We start from the raw sequence: 19573 nt of genomic DNA, 5'->3' as shown, positions 1-19573 counted from the left end.
CCCCCAGCTTTATATGCTGAGCATGACGTCACACGGTGTGGGATATCCCCTGGGTCAGTTGGGGGCAGCTGTCCTGGCTGTGTTCCCTCCCAGCTTCTTGTGCACCCCCAGCCACTCGCTGGTGGGGTGGGGCGAGAAGCCGAAAAGGCCTTGATGCTGTGTAAGCCCTGCTCAGCAGTAACAAAAACATTCCTGTGTTATCAAGGCTGTTTCCAGCACAAATCCAAAACACAGCCCCATACTAGCTACTGTGTAGAAAATTAACTCTACCCCAGCCAAAGCCAGCACAGATACATAATTGATATTTCAGGGATTTTCCCTCCGTAACCTAAAAGTAACACCTCTAAGAACCGGAATTCTTATCTGTTAAAACATATTAGTGAATACTGAGTCTCTGTAAGGGCAAATCCATGTTCTTTGTGCTTCTGGCAATACAGTTATGTCAGGCAGGACAGAGTACAAATGTTTAATAATACATCCATTCCTACTACAGTAATTTTGGAGGGAATTGGATTGGTTCTTACTGGCTTTCTCTTAGCCAGGTCACTAAGATCCACAGCTGCAGCTAGGAATTTTCTTTCCTTGCTGGCTGGAGTATAATGGTCCTTGTCTTACAAAACTAAAGTCTGAGAACCTGTTTGACTTATCTCTTGGGACAAGACTAGACATGGTGAGGAACGGCTCATTCTTGGATCCTGAGGCATTGTGAAGACATTCTTGTTTTCAGCATTTACAAATGTCAAACAAGTAATTGCAAATACCTGGAGAGATTTACTAGCTCAAGTATCACATTTCAACATTTTTTAGACAAGTAAGTTTTTCACTAAATCCTAATTTTTAAACATTTATTAAAGTATCTTTTTTCCTCAATATAACATGTAGAGCTGAACAGTAAAAAAAAATTAAAAGCTATTTGAATTCAGTTTTAGCAATAAGGTATCAGTATATATTCAGCTAATAAAATATTCTATGGATAATTAAAAAATTTTTAATGTTTTCATGCACATAACATTTATCATTCATTCTCTCTCTCAGTTAAACATTGCCTTTTTTGACATCATCATTAACAGAACTGAGATTTCTATTAAGATGCGACAGATGACACTGGTTAAATGCAAAGCACAATCTAATCTGGCGACAAGCAGCCATCAGGATTATTTCTCAGAAAGGGAAAAACACTTTTTTTTCCCTACCAGTTAAATCAGTTGCATCTCAGTGGTACAAGAATAAGCACTGTTTGGTTGGTTATGAAGTAGAGTTTGGCAAACTTAATTCCTGGTATTGCCTTATTTCCTTCCCCTATAAAAAGGATGGCTTGTAACAGTCCTGTCTTCCTCTAGACTATGGAAGACTAAAAGATGGTTTGCTGTATAAATCAGTGCTGGTGCGTCAGACAAAAATAGCCAACCTTGTAAGAGCAGCGAACTCTTCCGGGTTTTTTTTTTGTGTTTTTTTTTTTTTTAAAACAGGGTTACATTGCCCTCCTGTGGGTCAGAAGCATCACTCTACCCATTCACTATAGTATACATGGTCTTTTATTCACTTGTGACCAAAGTTATTGGTGGTGTAGCTACTATTTAACACGGGTTAAATCACTGAAAATGCACAGTGACTTGAATTTGACTAAAGTACCTCAGACTTCCATATTTCTGAAAACAAGACGTGGCGCCCACTGATCAGCGCCCTTCTGGTTATCAGCACTCTGCTCAGTGCCATGCAAAAGGTACATTTTAAAAGTTAGCTTTGAATACTGATCTAAGCAGCAACAGTTCCAAAGTTCTTCCTCTGAGGGGAAGTGGGCTTTGCCACCTACTGCAGCAGAGAGCCAGCCGTACTTCTGCAACCTTAACTTTCACAAATTCATCTACCACAATGGACAAATGTATTCATGAGACCTTTTTTGCTGTTAAGTTGGCGTCCTGTCCCATCGTATATCCTGTGACAGGTCATCAATCATGTTTGCTTCAGAAAGCAAACAGAGCACTTCCCTTCTAGGTTTTCAAGGAGGAAACAGAAAGACCCAAGAACACAAACATGCTTTTCTTTTCTCTCTGAGACTGAAAAACAGATAGATGCTCACATTACTTAGGAAAACAGCACTTTAGATGAAAAAATGGCATATTTTTTTTCCAATAACCAAAACACAATAATGAGAAACACGGTGGGAAACCTAACAAAAAATTGAAATATTTTGCCATAGAATGAGCAATAATATATTTCAGTGGAATGTTTAAAGTCTCTTCAATAATATACCACAACCTTCAAAATATGATTATATACATACAAAAGTATTTGAAATGGCGACTTCCTGAAAAAATAAATTACATAACTACCATTCATTAATATTATAATACATTTTTCACTTCGTTATTTTTGTTGATGTTTGTACATAATTCAGTGAGCAATTTTCTTTTTAATGAGCGCATATGATTTATTTTCCCAAAACACTTCCTAAAGGAAACTTTGAAAAACAATTCAGGTTTTTTACATCTTCAAAGTTTTTGGAAATCACACACCTTTACAACAAGTTACCCTGGTTGTTTTTTTATCCTCATGTAAAACAAAGCATGGGTAGGAGACTTCCTGGAAATTAAATAAAAGGAATAGGTGGGGGGGAATTTCTGGGTTGAAAAATATCCAACAGAATTTTAAATTTATGCAGAATCATTAGGGTTTTTTATGAATCCATAAAACCTCATTCCTTTTAAAGGAATTAGCTAGTTTTAGGTTTTCATTTCATGTCATAATCTTTTTTCCAGTATTATTCTGACTTGTCTTCCTGAATTATTCCTTGCTTTGTTTTTTAACAGGCTCTTATTCCAAAATATAAAAAACCTACAGAAATAAAAATGGAAAGAAATTCACCTTATTTTTGTGAAAAGTGAATTTGATTAAATATATTGGTTTTAAATTACACTGTTTTATTAATTGTAAAGATTTTTTCTGTCATGACAAAGGATATTAATCTAATTTTTCTGTGTAGATACTTCAAAAAATATGTTGCTGTAGAGTAGGAACATAAACCCACCGGGCTCACAGTTTCAGAGGGCAGTGCAGTCTTAATGGCTTCTTATATATTCATATAGATACGGTCAAACAGTATCTTGCACAGAAACATTCTAAATTCAGGCCTGTGTCCCATAATATGTACAGTGGTTTAAGTTTCAGGCGAAAGAGCCAAGTTTCACATTAAAGTCCAAACCTATCATCACTAGGTGTGGTGAGAAGAGCTCACCGCAGGCACATCGCTGTGCAGGAACACTGCAAACAATTCCCAGCGTGACAGCAACTTGTTCTCCTGCAGCCTCCTAAGTCTGTGCAGCTCAGGTTAACTGGTCACACAGAGCCGTTCAATTTGCACAGGCTTTGCAGGCCAAAGCCATTCTGTAATATCATTCTCCTACATTCTGTAAGGTGCTTAAATTATACCAATGTTACAGGTGAAGACGCTGACGAGTGACCCAATATAAACACAGATGTGTGGACAGACAAAGTAAAATCCGTTCTGACTGTACATTAAAGGAAAATTAATCTGGCTTTTTGCTTCTAATATTAAAAATAGAAGGTAATACATTAATGATCAAAAAGATACCTGTTATTTGATTTCCTCATTTAGTGTTCTTTCTGTATGTGCCCTTAATTTGTATCAAAAAAACCCAGTGTCAGCTCTAACACACTTTCTAAATCGATGTCCAAATGTGCTGCATTCCTACTACTACAGGCTGGACAGAGCTAACTACCCCATGGCTTCATGCCACTCCTCTGCACTAACCTCTTTTATCCCTTTGCAGAGTTAAAACCAGAAACATCATGGTTCAAGTTCTCTGTCTAGCAAGATACTTCAGAATATGTATTTACACAGACTGTCATTTAATACTGAACATCAGACCCACTGAAAATTTCACAGGGGATATCTATCATATTTTTAATATATTAATATGATAAATCCCATTATTTTAACATATTTCATAAGCGTTAGTTGGATATATAATACTACTAAAAAGTACTGTCATGGGCCTTTTGTAAACATACTTTCCTAACAAAAGTGCATAATTTTGCAATACCTGTGAGATGTAAACTACTTGCTTGTGTTCTTTGAACTGTATTGATTTGTTGGACAATCTGATAAACTTTCATCAAAGGCCTGAAAAAAAGGCTGGAGCATTTGTTAAGAAAATAGCACTTTTTAAATTTAGTAACTTTTTAGCGTATTTTTCAAAACAAGTGAGATACTAATTTTGTAACAAAGTGCTAATTCTTTAAACATTACTAGGCATTTTTTTTCTTATAAACACCTAAAAACAAATACCCAATTGTTAATGTTGAAATAACATACTCGTAAAAGATGTACAATAGCTAGTAAAGGTAAGGCTCTGTATGTTGAATATCAAAATCACCTTCTATATATGCTATGATAAACACATAACATAGAATAACATCAGACTTAAGTCTGATGCACTGTTTTGTATTACACACACACAAAAAATCCTGTTGATGCTCTTGCACATATGCTATTCTCTTTGAGAACTTAAAGGCATCTATCACAAATACAAGGGAGTCAGTACTCTTAGTTTTAGATGTTATAAGAACACAACGTGTAGAAGATTAATTTCCATCCACTTTACCTCAGTCTTCAACAAGATCAGACAAATCAGTATGTAAAGCCATTGTCTGCAAAACGGCAGCGACCAGGATGTTTGCCATTTATTTTGAGGGCAAGATCACACCACCCCACCCAGAGGAGATGTCAGGGTTACTTCACCACAGCTGTTAAAGTTCAGTTTCAAAGACTGAAATTCAAAGACTGAGTTCGCTCTGTTAACTACTGTTGCGTACAATTTTGAAACATTTGATTACATACAGTTTTAACTGTTTTGCAGATCTCTCTGAATAGATAATATCCCATATATATTTATGTAATTACATCCTCTATAGCAGCTTACCAATGTAAACACCTGCTGCTGTGTAGTTCAGCCCTCAAAAACAAGAATATAAATATATTAAAATATAGCCAATTTCGTTATCGTATTGTCAGAAGATGACTGCTAGTACATTTGTTTCCATTGGCACTCTGCTTTTGAGAGGAATGCAGTACCATAAATTTCTGTAAAAATCTGTAAAAGATACATACAGATTTTTAAACTGATCCAAATGATTTTTCAGGGATTATGTTAAGACTGAAACTTCATATGTTTGTAAAATGTTCTTTTGCCAAGCAGCAAGCTGGTTGTATAAATCCCAGTAATCATAGCAATCAGCTACAACTAAAAAGAAATGGAAAAGAGACACAGTGAGATGGATTTCAGTTTCCCTTCATCTGACTATTCTGAGTAAAATATTCTGAAGAAATTAATGAATACAAGGTTATTTTTACAATAAGCACCCAAACCAGAAAAAAAAAGATGTGCAATCACTCACACATCAAAAAAAAAAAAGACAAACAGCACATTCAATAGTCTGCCCTTTCTAAATAGCGTCTGCCATATGCCCCTTCAGGGAAAATCCCACTAAGCCATACACAATACTGCAACAGCTATCAGTCTCGTCACCAAAACTAAGAATTGCTGATGTGTTTTTACCTCACTGGGAAATATGGCACCCATTGATAATGAAAGTAAAACCAGTTCATAACTGTAATGAAAATAAAATATGCATCTTGGTAGGTACATGAAAAGATGTTTCTCAATAAATGATTATAGTTATTTGAATGTCATAAAAATTCCACCAGTCTAAGATATCACAGTACTAGGAGTGGGGAGTAAACCCAAGAACACTTAATGGAAATTCCAAGCTGCATCTGAATCAATACTGAGTTTAAGCAAAGAAATAAACCCAGGGTCTTCTTGATTTGAAGTTTTGTGTGTTACGCATTTTGTGTGTTATACTCTTGGAAACATTAAAATGAGAACGTGGCAAACGTTCCCATGAATGCCTCACATGGCTGAAGAATAACAAAAAAAAATTTTTTAATTGCATTAATTCCTGCAGTCAATCATTTAGTGCAAACTTATAATACAGTTCCTAACTCACAGGTATTTTGTTTCTTGGCTGTTTTGTATTTCTACATTGTCATCGTTTCCAGTGACCATGTTTGAATACATACTATTAGTAGCGTCTCAGTGTTCCAGCTCCAAGTGGACGGCAAAAAAGTGGTGTGGGCAACACCGGCTTTGTGAACACATTTATCTAGGACATTTCACTGCATTACCATATATTGAGTTGTAGAAGACTCAGCAGACTGATAGAAATTACAGCAGACTGATTATAACTGAAATGTTTTTCTCGGTCACAGGTTTTTTTTTCTTAAATTAATAGTTACTTAAGTAGCTACTGAGATTAATCACTTTCCAAAAAGAGGAAAATAAACACACAAATACAGCTGTTGCTATTGGGACATTGAAAAGGTAGAAGGTGTTGAAAATATGTTATTGGACAATATTAGGTTTAACTAAAAGCAGAAGTGCAGATAACTGCATTAAGCAGTGAGGGTAAATGCCAGCAGCTAATAACATCTTCCTGTCAGAACTCGAGTCTCCCCATGACCGGTACACAAAGGAAACAGGGTATCAAAAGAAACACGTTACATCGGAGGTGTTGGTTAAGTGAATTACGAGGAGCGGCGTTTTTAAGAGACACTCCCCGACCCGGGCGCTTCAGACCCTCCTCAGCCACCACAGGACGGGTGGACGCCGCCGCTTCCCACCGCCCCTCGGGGGGCGGGGCACCGCCCGCGCGCTCCCCACCGGAGCCAATCCCCGGCGGCCGCGCGCGCCGGCCGTTGGAAAAGGCAGGGCGAGGCTGGGCTGCGGGGTGCAGCCCCGCGGGAACGGGCTGCGCTGCCGCCGGCCACTCCGCTCCCTCCGAGGGCCCGGAGGCCTCTGAGCCCGCGTCAAGACTCCCTCTGCCTTCTGGGATGCAGCCCCAAGACCAGGGTGTGAAAGAACCCCTTTATCCCCTACAACAAGGGGCAGGCTGGAGAGCAGCTAGTAAGTCTGGTCCTTTTGAATTCGTTTTTTACATCTGAACAGTGAATACACTTGAACGATTTGAGAAAGACCGTTTAAGTCGTGGTGAGGAGCTGAACTTGGTCATTAACATAAAGACCCTTAGTCTGGGGCTTATTTGCCATGCTATCAGGCATTAGCAGGGCTTTATGTAGCATTATATGATGCAAGGGCCCAGTTGAAACACATTGCAATTCTACTTCTGAATAGGTACAGAAGTCACTTTAGTTAAATCAGGGTAAATATCCCCATTCCACAGGACTAGACCACACCAATACTGTACCCTCCAAAGAACTGCTGTGACCAATTTTGTAATGTCAAGGCTAATATAGCTAGATACAACTAAGGTAAGTTTTATATTAGACTAGCCCTGACTTCACTCCTATTCATTTCTAGGAAAGAAGTCTGGTAAACAAAGATGACTGCGCTCAGCCATACTGATTAGTATTCATTCATTTACCTTGAACCATGTTTTTTAATATACATATGTACCTGTCACTTCTCAATACCACCCTGGAATGTTAGCATCATTAGTTGTCTTGAGAATAATAATTGGGATTTTAAATAACAAAAATGAGCCAACCAACCATCACTTTCACATATCTTCAGGAATATTTGTGGCACCTAAATACTAAAATAGCTAATCCCCTGGGTCTTATTGCAGTATTTGGTAGAAAGGCATTTCTAATAAGTCTATTTTTTCCAACTGCACAAGACAAGTTTACAACTCAAGGCATGCAGCTTTCACTTCTGACTGACATCTGTAGCCCTGGGCCTCAACTTTGTAATTGCTCACTTTAGGCAGGACAGAACTTGTTTACTACTTGAGGAGCTGCAGTTAGATACAAGGTCTTGGCCTTTAGAGTTTAATCTTTACAGGTACACAAGATCACAAGGTTCCAACTTACTTATATTGCTAGGCAATAGCTCCTTCCCCAAATCCTCAGCTCTGAAGTTCAGGACTTTATTACAAGCCACCTCTACCATGAAGCTACATAGCAGCCACAGCTTTAGTGTAACTTAAGGCCAGAGGCATGTGGTTTGCATTTTAGAGTATGCACATAATCAGATTAAAGACAAGGCTGAGCACATCTGCGTACCAGGTTTCATAGTGTCACCCTTCTTTTGATCTTAAATCATATGATATAAGCTAATGGATAACTGGCATATTCTCACTCCCATTCTGTGTAGTGGAAGAGACTAGGGATGAGTGTTGCATATCCAAGGAAATTTGCTTTCCATAAAGCCATCTTCCACTCCTGTACCAGTAGTGTTCAAACTGAATGTTGGATTCCATGAAATTTAGCATGAACAGTCATAAATTTGACCAAAGTGAATACACTGCATGAAAATATGCCTGGCCTTTATCAGTCACATTTATGCTTCATGCTCTGGGCACTGTAGTATTGCTTAAGTCCAACAGACTAATATCAAACCACGTTCCTCTACTTAGTAGCAAAATTGTGAAGAGTGTAAAGAGTACTTTACTACCGTAACATGAAGACTTAAGTGTTAGCATCTCCATTAGAATGCAGCTGTAAAAAGCCTTTAGGAATTGAGATGTCTACTGACATGTCTGTAGACAGATCTTTCAAAAGTGCAGCCTGCATTGCTTTCAGGGCTCCTGATTACTACATAACAACAGTAGACAGTATGCTCTTTCCATGAGTTTATTTAATAGAGTTACAAAAGGGTACTACTGCTCTATATGCAACACACGGCTAACCAACATACACTGCATTGTCACTAAAGTCAACAGGGCTTGATGTACAGATATTGATCATTAATATTTTCTATGAAGGTAGTGTCAACAGGACAAACTTTCCTTCAAGTAAAAAAGTTACTGTTTATACCTATATCATGATCCCTTGACTCATATGCAAGGACTTAGTCGAAGTTCAGTAATAGATGCTTGCTCTTTACGTAAGGCATACTAGTTTCCACTCAGACTGAAAGTTTACTTTTGCTTGGAGAAATACTCTTTACTTTTCTGAACATCAGGCTTGATTGTGTCACTGCCAGGCTTCCATCCAGCTGGGCACACTGAAATGAAAAGAATGTTTAAGTCTTACCAGCTGCTCCTGCAAAGCATGTTTTATACAACACTAAAACCAGCAATTCAAAACAGAAGGTGCATTATTCAGTGGGGCATTATGTTCAGTTTATTTTACTGATTTTCATTTGTTCACTAGGTAATAGCACCCAAGGAACCAGGTGTTTGCCCATGGAACAGCAGGACCTTTACACATGTACTACCCCTCCCCATCCTCCTTAAAAGCTTCAGAGGAGTTAATAACAAGGTAACACCAACTCCAGCAATCTGGGTCAGAAGGCTTTACAACTATTACAGTACACCTCTCTTTTTGGATCCAGTCAAGTCTATATTCTCCTTATCTTTAATCAACCCTATTAATCCAGTCTGGTTCAATGGGGAGGCAGAAGAATTAAACTGCCTCTAGTTCCCCTATATGGCTATCAAAAGGCCACACCAAGACATAGAGGTTGCAAAGCCTCAAAATTGCAGTGACTCCTGAGCAGTATTTTTAAGACAGTCTTACTTGTATACAACCATGCAAGGCTTAATGCATGGTCCACACAAGACTGACAATTTTAGCTATAGTATTCTCAGCTTCTGAGTGTTGCTGAACACCTCATTCTGGTCTATCCTGGTTTAGGTGGGACTGCAGTTCTACTTCTGGAAGAAAAGCTTTTGCCAGCTTTTGACTGCTCCAGGGCATAGTAAACCCCAACAGGCTTCATTTGCATGACATGTGACCGCTCCGTCAAGTGTTAAGGATGTCTCCTCAGCTGACGCAGGAAGGCATACAAGTTCAGAAACACTGACTCTCTTCAGGCTATAGCATAGTCACAATAGCAGCTTGTTTTAATAAAATCTGCCATTGATTTACCAGTTCTGAAACAAGTTCAGTATGACCAGCACCAACACATCATTAATGACAGCTGAAGACTACTAATACCTACATAGCAATTCTGAGTTTCCATAACCTGGTCCAAACCTTTCATCTACAATGCCTTTTTTGTTTTTTAATTCCTGCAGAAAAGCTATCAGCCTCAAGCACCTTATATCTCTTGAACTATGGGCAGAAAAAACCCATCATCCATTTTCTCCTCACTACATTTGTGTCCATGTGCAGTGAGGCCAAAGATCAGCAGGCTTTCTGGGAATTTAAATGCTTTGTCTAGTAGACTATATAAGACATGGCATTAGTACTGATAGTCTCAACCTACCAAATCTGAGAGCCAAGTCTAAATTATGCTTACCCTTGCACGCTAAGTTATTACATGTTCTTCATTTCCATCTCAGCTATTTTCTGTGTCTAATGAAGAGACAACTGCTATATGCTCAACAAGACATCCAGCACCAAGTTCATTAAAGTGATATTGCAAAACTGAGTAAGTACTCAATGGACAATTAACTGCAATAGGATAAATATAGCACTATGGTGTCCTTCAACAAGTAGCTTTACAGAACCAGCTGCATTTCAAGAGGCACTGTTACTTGCTGTGCACAGATCATTACGTGTACTTAGCACCTTTCAATAAATCTTCATTTAACCTGCCTAATTAATACTGTTTTCTAGAAAAAACATTTAAGATTAGAAAGAGGAAGAACTCTTACCCTCTCCATGTTTGTCTGTGAACTGGAAGGCCTGGACAAGTCTGAGGGTTTCATCAACAGAACGGCCAACAGGAAGATCATTGATTGTTATCTGCCTCAAGATGCCTTTCTCATCAATTATGAACAGACCCCTGAAAAAACCACAACCCTGAAGTTAAACACCACTTTTGAAAGACTGATTAGACTGAAGTGAGTTTCAAAACCTCAAGTTCAGTATTCTATTATGGCAGTAAGTTGTGTTGTGTCATTACTGACCTCTTCCTAAAAACCTAATACCTTCCATGTATGCGTAGCACTAAAACATTAGCAGTTAAAAGCCTAACATCCAGCAGGAACTAGGAAGGACAGGAGGCAAGTCAAAACACTAATGCAGGAAAGCAACACTATTTAAGGAAGATACTAGTGGAAAAACAAAATGGAAGAGAAACCCAAGACAAAAGTGAATTGAAGCAGAGGCATTTTTACATTCAAATAAAGACTACACACACCATTCTCAAAAAACCCAACCCAGCAATGGCTCATCAGTTAGTCCTCCAGAGTCATATTAAGAGTTAGCAGAAGTTCAGCTCCCTCAGCAACTGCTACTGAACGGTCAACTAAAACGTAAGGCTTGTGTTTTAATTAATCTGTACTTTAATCACTAAATACCTGTAATCACTTTCATGTCTACATAGGTCTTGTATTACCAATGTTTGCAGAAGCCCACCTGCATGAGACTCCTGCACAGTGCACACAGGTAATCAAAGAGAAGCATCAAGCATTTATCCAGCTTAACAAAACCATGAAAAGTCTAAACACTAAGGAGAACCAAGTAGTATCTCCCCTTGCAGGAGTGTTTGATAGCTTGAAGCAGTTTGCACCTAGAAGAGCTAATAGCTTCAGCTTGCTCCAGGTGTTCAATCAAGTATATGCAAGCTCTGTGTTCATCTGACATGCTCCATGGTTGCAACATAAGACTAACAGCAAGTTTACCTTCTTGCACATTACCTGTATGCAATCCCTTCATCCTCTTTAAGTACTCCATATTCTTTGGCAATGGCACGTTTTGTGTCAGAAATCAATGGGATTTTCATAGTACCCAAACCACCTTGTTTCTTAGGAGTGTTGATCCTAAAAGAAGGAAGTTAAAACGTTAAAAATATGGACAGTTCAGAATAAAGTACAAGGTACAACAGAAGCTGATCATTCCTACAATATCATACTTGGTCTACCATGAGGCAACAAGAGAACTGAACAGCATGCTCAGGTCTGTTCAGAAGCATGTTGCACTACCACTACTTTGAGTGCCTTTATTTGATACTGAAGTAAGCAAGCTTGAACAGAGCCAGGATTCAGTTTCTGCAAGAACTGAGACCAGGCAGAACATTCTATTAGGTTGAAAGGCTGATTCTTACCAGGCAAGGTGACAGAAGTGAGAGTCAACAGAAGCTCCAATTACTTCACAGTTAATTTTCTTGAATTCATCAGCTCTGTCACTGTATGCAATAATTTCAGTTGGACAGACAAAAGTGAAGTCCAGGGGGTAGAAGAAGAACACAACGTATTTTCCTAGAAGGGCAGTATAACCAGTTAATCTCTTACTTTTGTAAGAGCTGTCATATTAAACATCAACCATTCAAATACTGATATAGGAGAAAGGGCTTGATACAATGCTACCTTTAAAGATTAAATGGCAAACTACAGATGCCTGTTTTTAGGACTTGCTTTGTAAGTGGCAAGCCCATGAAGCACCATGGGGAGTTACACTTCAGCCAAATACCATTTACAGCACTCTTCAAGGCCACTCCACAGCCTCTAACAGAGAACCCCACCCATCTGAAGACTCCAAAGCCAGATTATCAAATCTGACAGGGAATGCCTGTCTCCTCGTGTACTCCTATAGGCCTGCCCAGAGCGCACCTAGTAGCTACACTAGAAGACCCTGTGGTTGACTACTAACGGAGTGCAGAAATGCCATGGTTCTGAAAAGCTACAAGCCAAGGAGACATTTTAATTGAGTACGTGACTAGGTTATTACCTACTCAACACCCTCGTTGAATCATAGAATGGTCTGGGTTGGAAGGGACCTTGAAGATCATCTAGTTCCAATCCCCTGCCACAAGGAGGGGCACCTTCTACTAGACCAGGTAGCTCACATGCAGCTGAAGGGCCACAGCTTCTTTAGAAACATCTCTCTAAAATCATCCACATTAGTATTTGAATACTTCAGGCTTTCCCTTTGATTTTAGTATGCTTTTTTGGCAAGGCAAACATTTTGCCAGTACTCTAGAGAAAGGAACTTTATTGGTTAGGGGAAAAAACCTAATTTCCATTGACAGAAAGCCTACAAGGGAAGATCTTACTGTTCCACGTCGTTTGGAGATGTTACATCAGTCTCCTAATATGACAGACAGGACAAATAAGCCTAATCTGAGATTAGGGTTTAGAGGCATTTTATACTAATTAGCAACTACTATCACAGCTGGGATATTCAGCCATGCTGCTGACAGCTTCCCAAGCATACCCCAGCCATCACTGATAACCATCACACAGTTGCATACTTCAGTCTACTGCCAAATGGTCACTACTACTTTGAAACCAAAGAGGTGCCCTCCACTCTTGCATACGGCCAGATTATACCTGCGTTACTAGAGAGCACATAATCTCACCTTTATAGTCAGAGAGTTTGATATCTTTGAATTGTCCATCTGGCATTACAGCCGTGGCAGTAAAGTCAGGGGCTGGTTTCCCAATGAAAGCCTTTCCTGAAGACATCTTGATTTAATCTAGATGGGAGTTAATAACAACACAGTTTAGATAATAGTACATTTGCACCAGGAAGCACTTATTCAAAGCATCTTATCAATTTAGATTGAACAGTAAAGACAGCTTATCAGCACCTGGTCTTGCAACACAAGGCTTGAGTGAAATTAGCTTTAGCTTTGTCACCTGGGTAGTGCAGTCAGAACACTAACATTTCTTTGTAAAGCGGCAGCACAGTGAGATGCAGTTCAATAATCACAGCCCAGATACCTACACCAAGCCACTACATGGATTACTAGCCCTTTGAGATCTATGGCTCATTAGCCTCCTAATGACACAGTAATGGCTCTTTGACCATTACAGCTCAGATTCTGGGAGAGGGCTAGCTTAGAGTTTTAGCAGTCCTCACCAAGTCCTCTGTTGCACTTGGTGGATGAGCTAGAAAGTCTTTTTTTGGAACTTTTGATAAGGAGACCCTTGTTCAATTTTACAAGGGAATTTAAGACCTCAAACTTTTCTTCTGGTATCAACAGGAAGATAAAGAACCTTTGTTAATCCCCAGTGCTCTACATAACTACACTTTAGCCTTTTGAACAATTAAACCTTGTTTTACTTGCAACTAGAAAGACTCATGGTATACATGGGAATCACATTCTATGTTAACAAAATTTCACCAAGTCTTAAATTAGTACAGCCAGATTGTTCCCCCTACAAGTCTACTGAAAAATAATAAGAGGATACACAAGGACAAGAGAACTCTGCTGCTGGCTGCCTGCCCTAAAAACGAGTCATTTGTAATACACCCTGTACAGTATTTTTGCTCAGTCTGGGAATGCAGTATATCACTTTAGAATTCCAGTTACTTCCAGAGCATAATCTTTCAAATAGGTAACGATGAACTTTCCTTCAACTCAATCTTCTCAGAAGTGGTTTCACTTTAGTCATTCTGTACACTGCTATGAGCACTAGCTGCCTGGGAGACAAAAAGCCTCTGAAAGGTTAGCATGAGTCTCAGGTTGCTAAGGAAAGCTGAGATTCAAGGCATCTTCCAAGTCCTCCCTGCAAGGCACTAAGTCCATTCTAAAAAAACTGACAGTATCTCATTTCTTGGCTCTTTCCCCCATGCCAGATACTTTCTTCCTGGAGAACTAGCCTGTAAGTCATAAACATTTAGCATTAAATCCAAGTTTAAACTAATTGGTTTAGAGTCTTTTCAGTAAGAAATTTTACCTTTTAAAGTTTCTCTTACACACCCTGACTGTATATAGGGAGTACTCCTCAAAATGCAAATGGAGAGTTAGATAAGCGCCAACCTCTTTAGTGTTTCTAACTGCCTTCTGCAACAAAGTTCTTTATCCCCATCTTCACCCAACGGTTTGGTCTTCAACTACAGCAGACCAGGACCAAGTCTTACAAATGAAGGTGGCCAGAACTGCAGAGAATTCACAGGGTTGCACTGAAGCAGTCGAGCAGGAAGGCATCAATAATCCCTCTGCCCAACATCACATGTAGCCATGAGTGCAGATGCAATTCTGAAACTGCAGTTCTCAAAGAGAGACGAGGACAGTTGTTGCACAATATTCACTCGAGATGCCTCCAACTAATGAGTTTTATCTCATAAGCAGGAGCTGTTCTGCCTGGAGTGCATGACCCCATATTTTGTCACTGAATTATATTATCTTCCGTTACTCAAGCTCAAGGTCATCCTTTCGCTCAGTACTATGCCAGTCCTCCTATATTTGTTCCACTGGTAATCCCCTGGAGTATTTTACTAGGTATTCAATGTCAAATAAAAGCTGTCAAACTGCTCTTTGGTACTTCCTCTTTCTAAACTACAAGTTATTCATCCCTTTTGAGGTAACATGAAAATCTTTAATACTGGCAGCAGATTTCAGTTGCCTCGTACTGCAAGAGAGCCATCTGCTTTCCTCAGAGCACCTCCTGCAACCTGCCAACGTTTCTGCTTTTCCATGCAGGGTTAGCATGTGTTCTCACATGCTCTGCTTGGATTTTTAGCCACAGCATTTCCTGACCCACAGAGGCACAGACCACAGGCTCAGTATGTTACTTCCTTTCATTCGAGAGGAAAGGAGAATGGACATTGCAAATCAAGTACGCTCCAGTCAGGTCAGAATATCTTTCGGTTGCTCATAGCCGTGCACGGCCTCAATTACCTTCAAACTGCAGCTATAATAAGCCAGGCCTACACTCTTAACGAGGAAGTCATACCTTTAGGATAGCTAGAACAAGAGTGAAAAGCCGTTTCACAACACAGCACCAGCCTACCACTCTGCTACCTTCAGCCTGTCAGAGGCCGGCGGTTACGCTACGGAGCTGCGGTCAGGGGAGGGCGGCGTGGCCGCAGGTGGCCTGGGCTGCAGCGCACCGCAGCCAGGCGCACGCAGACCGCGCCGAGCGCCGCTTCCCGACAGAGCCGTGAAGCGACATGGAGGACCCGCCCGCGCTCCTCTGCGGCAGAGGACCCCGGCCCCTCGCAGCCCGGCGCCCTGGGGGGTAAGAGGCTGCGAAGCGGGAGGCGGGGAGGCTCCTCCCCGGGAGGCACAGCGGGGAGATGGTAACGGCAGGCGCGGGGGAAGGGCTATCAGCCCCCCCTCCCCCCAAAAAAATACGGGGGAGTGGAAGCAAAGGAGGGCAGAAAGCGGCAGCCCCAGCAGAGCGCTCCTGCGGGGCGGGATGCGGAGAGCGAGAGCTCGCCCCGCTGCTCAGGACCTCATCGCGCCGAAGGCGGGGGGGGGGGGGAAAGGACAACCAAAAAACGGGGGGAAAAAAAAAGGTGGGGGGGAAGAAACGCATGAGAAAACAACGTGCAGCCCCCCCAAAATAGGCAGGACTTTTCCTCCCTCCCCCCCGCCTCGAAGCGCAGAGACCACCACCACCACCGCCGCCGCCTCCCGCACTTACACAATGCCCGAGCAGCCGACACACCTCCGCCGCAGCCCCGAACTGCGGCTCCCCCGCCGCCCCGCCGCCTTTATAGCCGCCCCGGTCTCGCGAGGAGACGGGCGCCGCCGCCGAGGGGAGGGGAGCGGAGCGGAGGGGAGGGGGGACCCCGCCGCCACCGGGCGGCCGCTGCAAGGGCAGCATGACTTGGCAGATTTGCAGCCATCGCGGGCGGGCTACTCGATAGCCGGCTGCCACCGCCTTATCTCGGCCGAGACACGGCCCCGGACCGCTGAAAGCGGCGAAAGAATTTGAATTAATGGAGATAATTCTTTGGAGGGCGACCTGGGAGGTGCCGTGGAAACAGCCGGTGTGATGGCTGTAAACAGTTAATGGGAAGATGACTCAGGTGGCTTATTGCAAGAAGAAATTACCTTTTTAATGCCTTAATATAAGAAGGCTATAATTATTAGAAATCATCAAAAGTTATCATTTTCAGAGGATAAACACGATTTTGAGGGAAAATAAGAGATGACTGGCACATCATTTAGGTGAAGGGGAGTTTGCCATTGACTTCATTATTAATGAAATCAAACCTGTTAGCAAAGCAATGTGCGTTCCAGGGGGTAGGTAGGTGTGGGGTCAAGTCTTTATCCTCCCATTCCATATTATCAACTGGCTCCTCAGCCGGATACTAATTCCCAAGGCTTTCATTCATTCTTCTCCATCAGTGGGCAGACTGATCCAAGTCTTGCAAGTCAGCAAAAAAGCTGAAAACTAAATTAAGTGTAACCTCTGAGCTTCGGGGGTAGGATGGAAACTCTTGGAAGAGACAATATTCACTTCAGGGAGTTTTGACTCATTCCCAGAGTGAAGCTACTCTGAGGGGTATTGAGCCCGAGTGAATCCTTACAAGCATCGAGTCTGGATCCAAGACGAAATTGAAGCATAGTACTTTTAAGGACCAAACCCTGAATTTAAATATAAAAGTTTTATTAAATAATGAATACTAAAGGCCATTAAGGACATATCAATGACAAAACTGCTTGCTTTAGTCAAAAGTGATAAATGTGTTTAGGAACTGATTTTTACTCGTCTGTTTTGCAGTTTACAGTTGTGTTTCTTATACCTGTTAAAACTTTATTGTAAGCTGTAATGAGGAGAAAACCACAAAGGATCAACGAACTTTAAATGTTTATAATCTATATCACTGTGTAGCGTTGCTGGGTGACTGTACCCATGTGGTGATTCACCCAGGAGATGGCTGGTTTCGACAGATGAATTTCGACCAGATGAAATTATTCTTTAAATAATAAGCATAATAACATGTATATGCATACTCAGAAAAAAACCTGCACTCACCTTAATGCAAATAATTTACCTCCTGTTGTTTCTGTTGTTACAGCATGCTTACTCTTTTACTGAAAGAAGTTTGTAACTTTCTTGAGATCAGTGTTGTGACAATGGTTGAGGTCCACAAATTGCGACAGGTATATACCTACTTACCAACTCAGGCCACGAGCCTGTGAACAGATTAACCCCTGAAAGGTCAGGTGGTCCTAATTAAAACCTCTAGAACAATGTAGTCCTACTGCAACTCTGGCACATTCACCAATGGACAAAGCAGTAATGACTTTCTCATGGTTTCAGACTCCTCTAATGCTTGTTATGCTCATTTCTCACACTTTCAGGTGCATAATATACCCATTTTGCATAGCTGCTGCAATGCAGTTTGTTCCAGGTTTGTGCCTTGAGCATTGTATTTCCATTTATATGTCCATGGCCTCATTATTTTTGATTACTTTCTGAGCTAGTCTTTCCAAGCATCAGTTTCTGGAGGTTTTGGAGAGATAAATTGTCAGGGCCACTCCTTATTCATTGAGCAGATGGGTTTCTGTAGCCTTTTTCAATCTTTAGATGTAAGATGGCACTTAGATTAAAAAAATGTTCTCCAAGAAAGGGCATGTCTACCCAAGCGGGTATGGGAAGGAGAGAGTTCTCTCCACACCTTGCATCTCCACACTGTTATTCACACAGTGGATTAACAGTGGTGTAGTGTTCTGCTAAAATAGCTGCCAGACAGGACCAGCTTGTACCTGATTAGCATGGAGCATGGGCAGCCCAAGCGCAGGCCTCTTTGCACCCATCCACACAGATACGGCTGCAATAAGTAGTTCGTGTATTAACACGGAGGAGCTGGCTGGCTCTGCGGTGTCAGAGTACTGAAACTACCCAAAGATTTCCAAATGGATAACCATGCCAGATTTTACATGCACCATTTTGATCACAGTGTCTCCCATATGTCTTGGCTTGAAATGGGTCCTTGATGTGAAAAACTTCCCTGTAAAAACAAAGGCAAAGAAATGGGTCCTATTTTAGAACACTTCCACACGTTTGGGTTTCCGTGTGCTTTGTCAGAAGAGGATTTGAGGATTTTATGTAAGGGTATCCAGGACTTCTAGAGTAAGATGAACCTAGTCAGAACAGTAGCGTAAACTGGGCTCGAGCAATGCTGGGCATGCCCCTTGAGCATACACACATCAGCTCTACGGTAGACGTGATCCATGCTTGCCCCCAAAAGCCAGCGCACCAGGACGTGATCACGGGTGTTCTGTAGAGCAGATCACTGCACATGCAGAAAGCCCGCTGAGTCTTGAACTTACTGTGTACGTGTATAACCATCAGGAGCACAGTAAGAGTAAAATCCTGGCCATGTGGGAAAATTTTAATATAGTATGTGCAAAAAGTCAACAACTGCCACGTTCCCAAGCTGTGGGGCATTTATGCACAAGCAACTGGTGCATGATGGTTTTAATGATAACAATTATACATCATTAAATATGCTTTCCTTGTTTTGCTCAAGTGAAGACTCTATTTCTAGATCAAAATGTCTTGCATCACCTCTTCCTTCTCTACGTATTTTTTTTTTTTAACAAACTTTATTACTGTAGGTTTGGATAATCGCTGCCTTTTGGTGACATTTTAGTCTTCTTTACCTTTTGTCTTTTACCCCCTATGACATTATGGGAGGCTGAGATTTGTTAAAGTTCTCATATGTGATACTCATTTAATTCAAGCATCTTCTGTTGCATCAAGACTTCACTTTCAAATGCAATTGTGATTGACAGGGCCTCCATAAAAATAAACCCAGCAGTGATACCTCCCTTTTAATTCTTTCCTCTTCTCAATTTTCTATTTCCTGTTAATTTTAATTGCCTTGTCTTGGCCTCATGCTCTCTTTCCACTTTCCTGTATTTTGTCAAAACAGGCTGCGCAACAGAAGTAT

General features: G+C 41.0%; 1 protein-coding gene and 1 long non-coding RNA gene across 6 annotated transcripts in view; one reads left to right on the top strand and one right to left on the bottom strand.

Annotated features, from left to right (window-relative positions):
• Positions 1 to 6764: 6764 nt before the first annotated feature.
• LOC142059220 (uncharacterized) lies at positions 6765 to 10587 on the top strand. The gene is made up of 3 exons (XR_012661252.1): positions 6765 to 6986; positions 9197 to 9304; positions 9680 to 10587. It is a non-coding gene; the product is annotated as an uncharacterized LOC142059220 (long non-coding RNA).
• The window catches only part of PRDX1 (peroxiredoxin 1), a 262541-nt gene continuing 251626 nt past the window's right edge, over positions 8659 to 19573 (bottom strand). The window contains exons 1-6 of one of the 5 annotated variants that reach the window (XM_075097760.1): positions 16309 to 16567; positions 13293 to 13409; positions 12039 to 12192; positions 11632 to 11754; positions 10645 to 10775; positions 8659 to 9047 (exon numbers count right to left, since the gene is read on the bottom strand). In XM_075097760.1, the coding sequence (XP_074953861.1) occupies positions 8962 to 9047; positions 10645 to 10775; positions 11632 to 11754; positions 12039 to 12192; positions 13293 to 13398 (600 nt within the window). In that variant the 5' untranslated portion in view covers positions 13399 to 13409; positions 16309 to 16567 and the 3' untranslated portion in view covers positions 8659 to 8961. Of the gene's footprint in view, positions 9048 to 10644; positions 10776 to 11631; positions 11755 to 12038; positions 12193 to 13292; positions 13410 to 14616; positions 14649 to 14699; positions 14814 to 15615; positions 16134 to 16308; positions 16568 to 19573 lie in introns of those variants that run through there. The other 4 variants (XM_075097764.1, XM_075097762.1, XM_075097763.1 and 1 more) reach the window with 4 other exon arrangements.

This window comes from Phalacrocorax aristotelis, chromosome 6 (genome assembly GCF_949628215.1).
Source record: "Phalacrocorax aristotelis chromosome 6, bGulAri2.1, whole genome shotgun sequence".
NCBI lineage: Eukaryota > Metazoa > Chordata > Aves > Suliformes > Phalacrocoracidae > Phalacrocorax > Phalacrocorax aristotelis.
The sequence above is the reverse complement of the archived record's forward strand: the minus strand, read 5'-3'. Positions and strand labels throughout refer to the sequence as shown.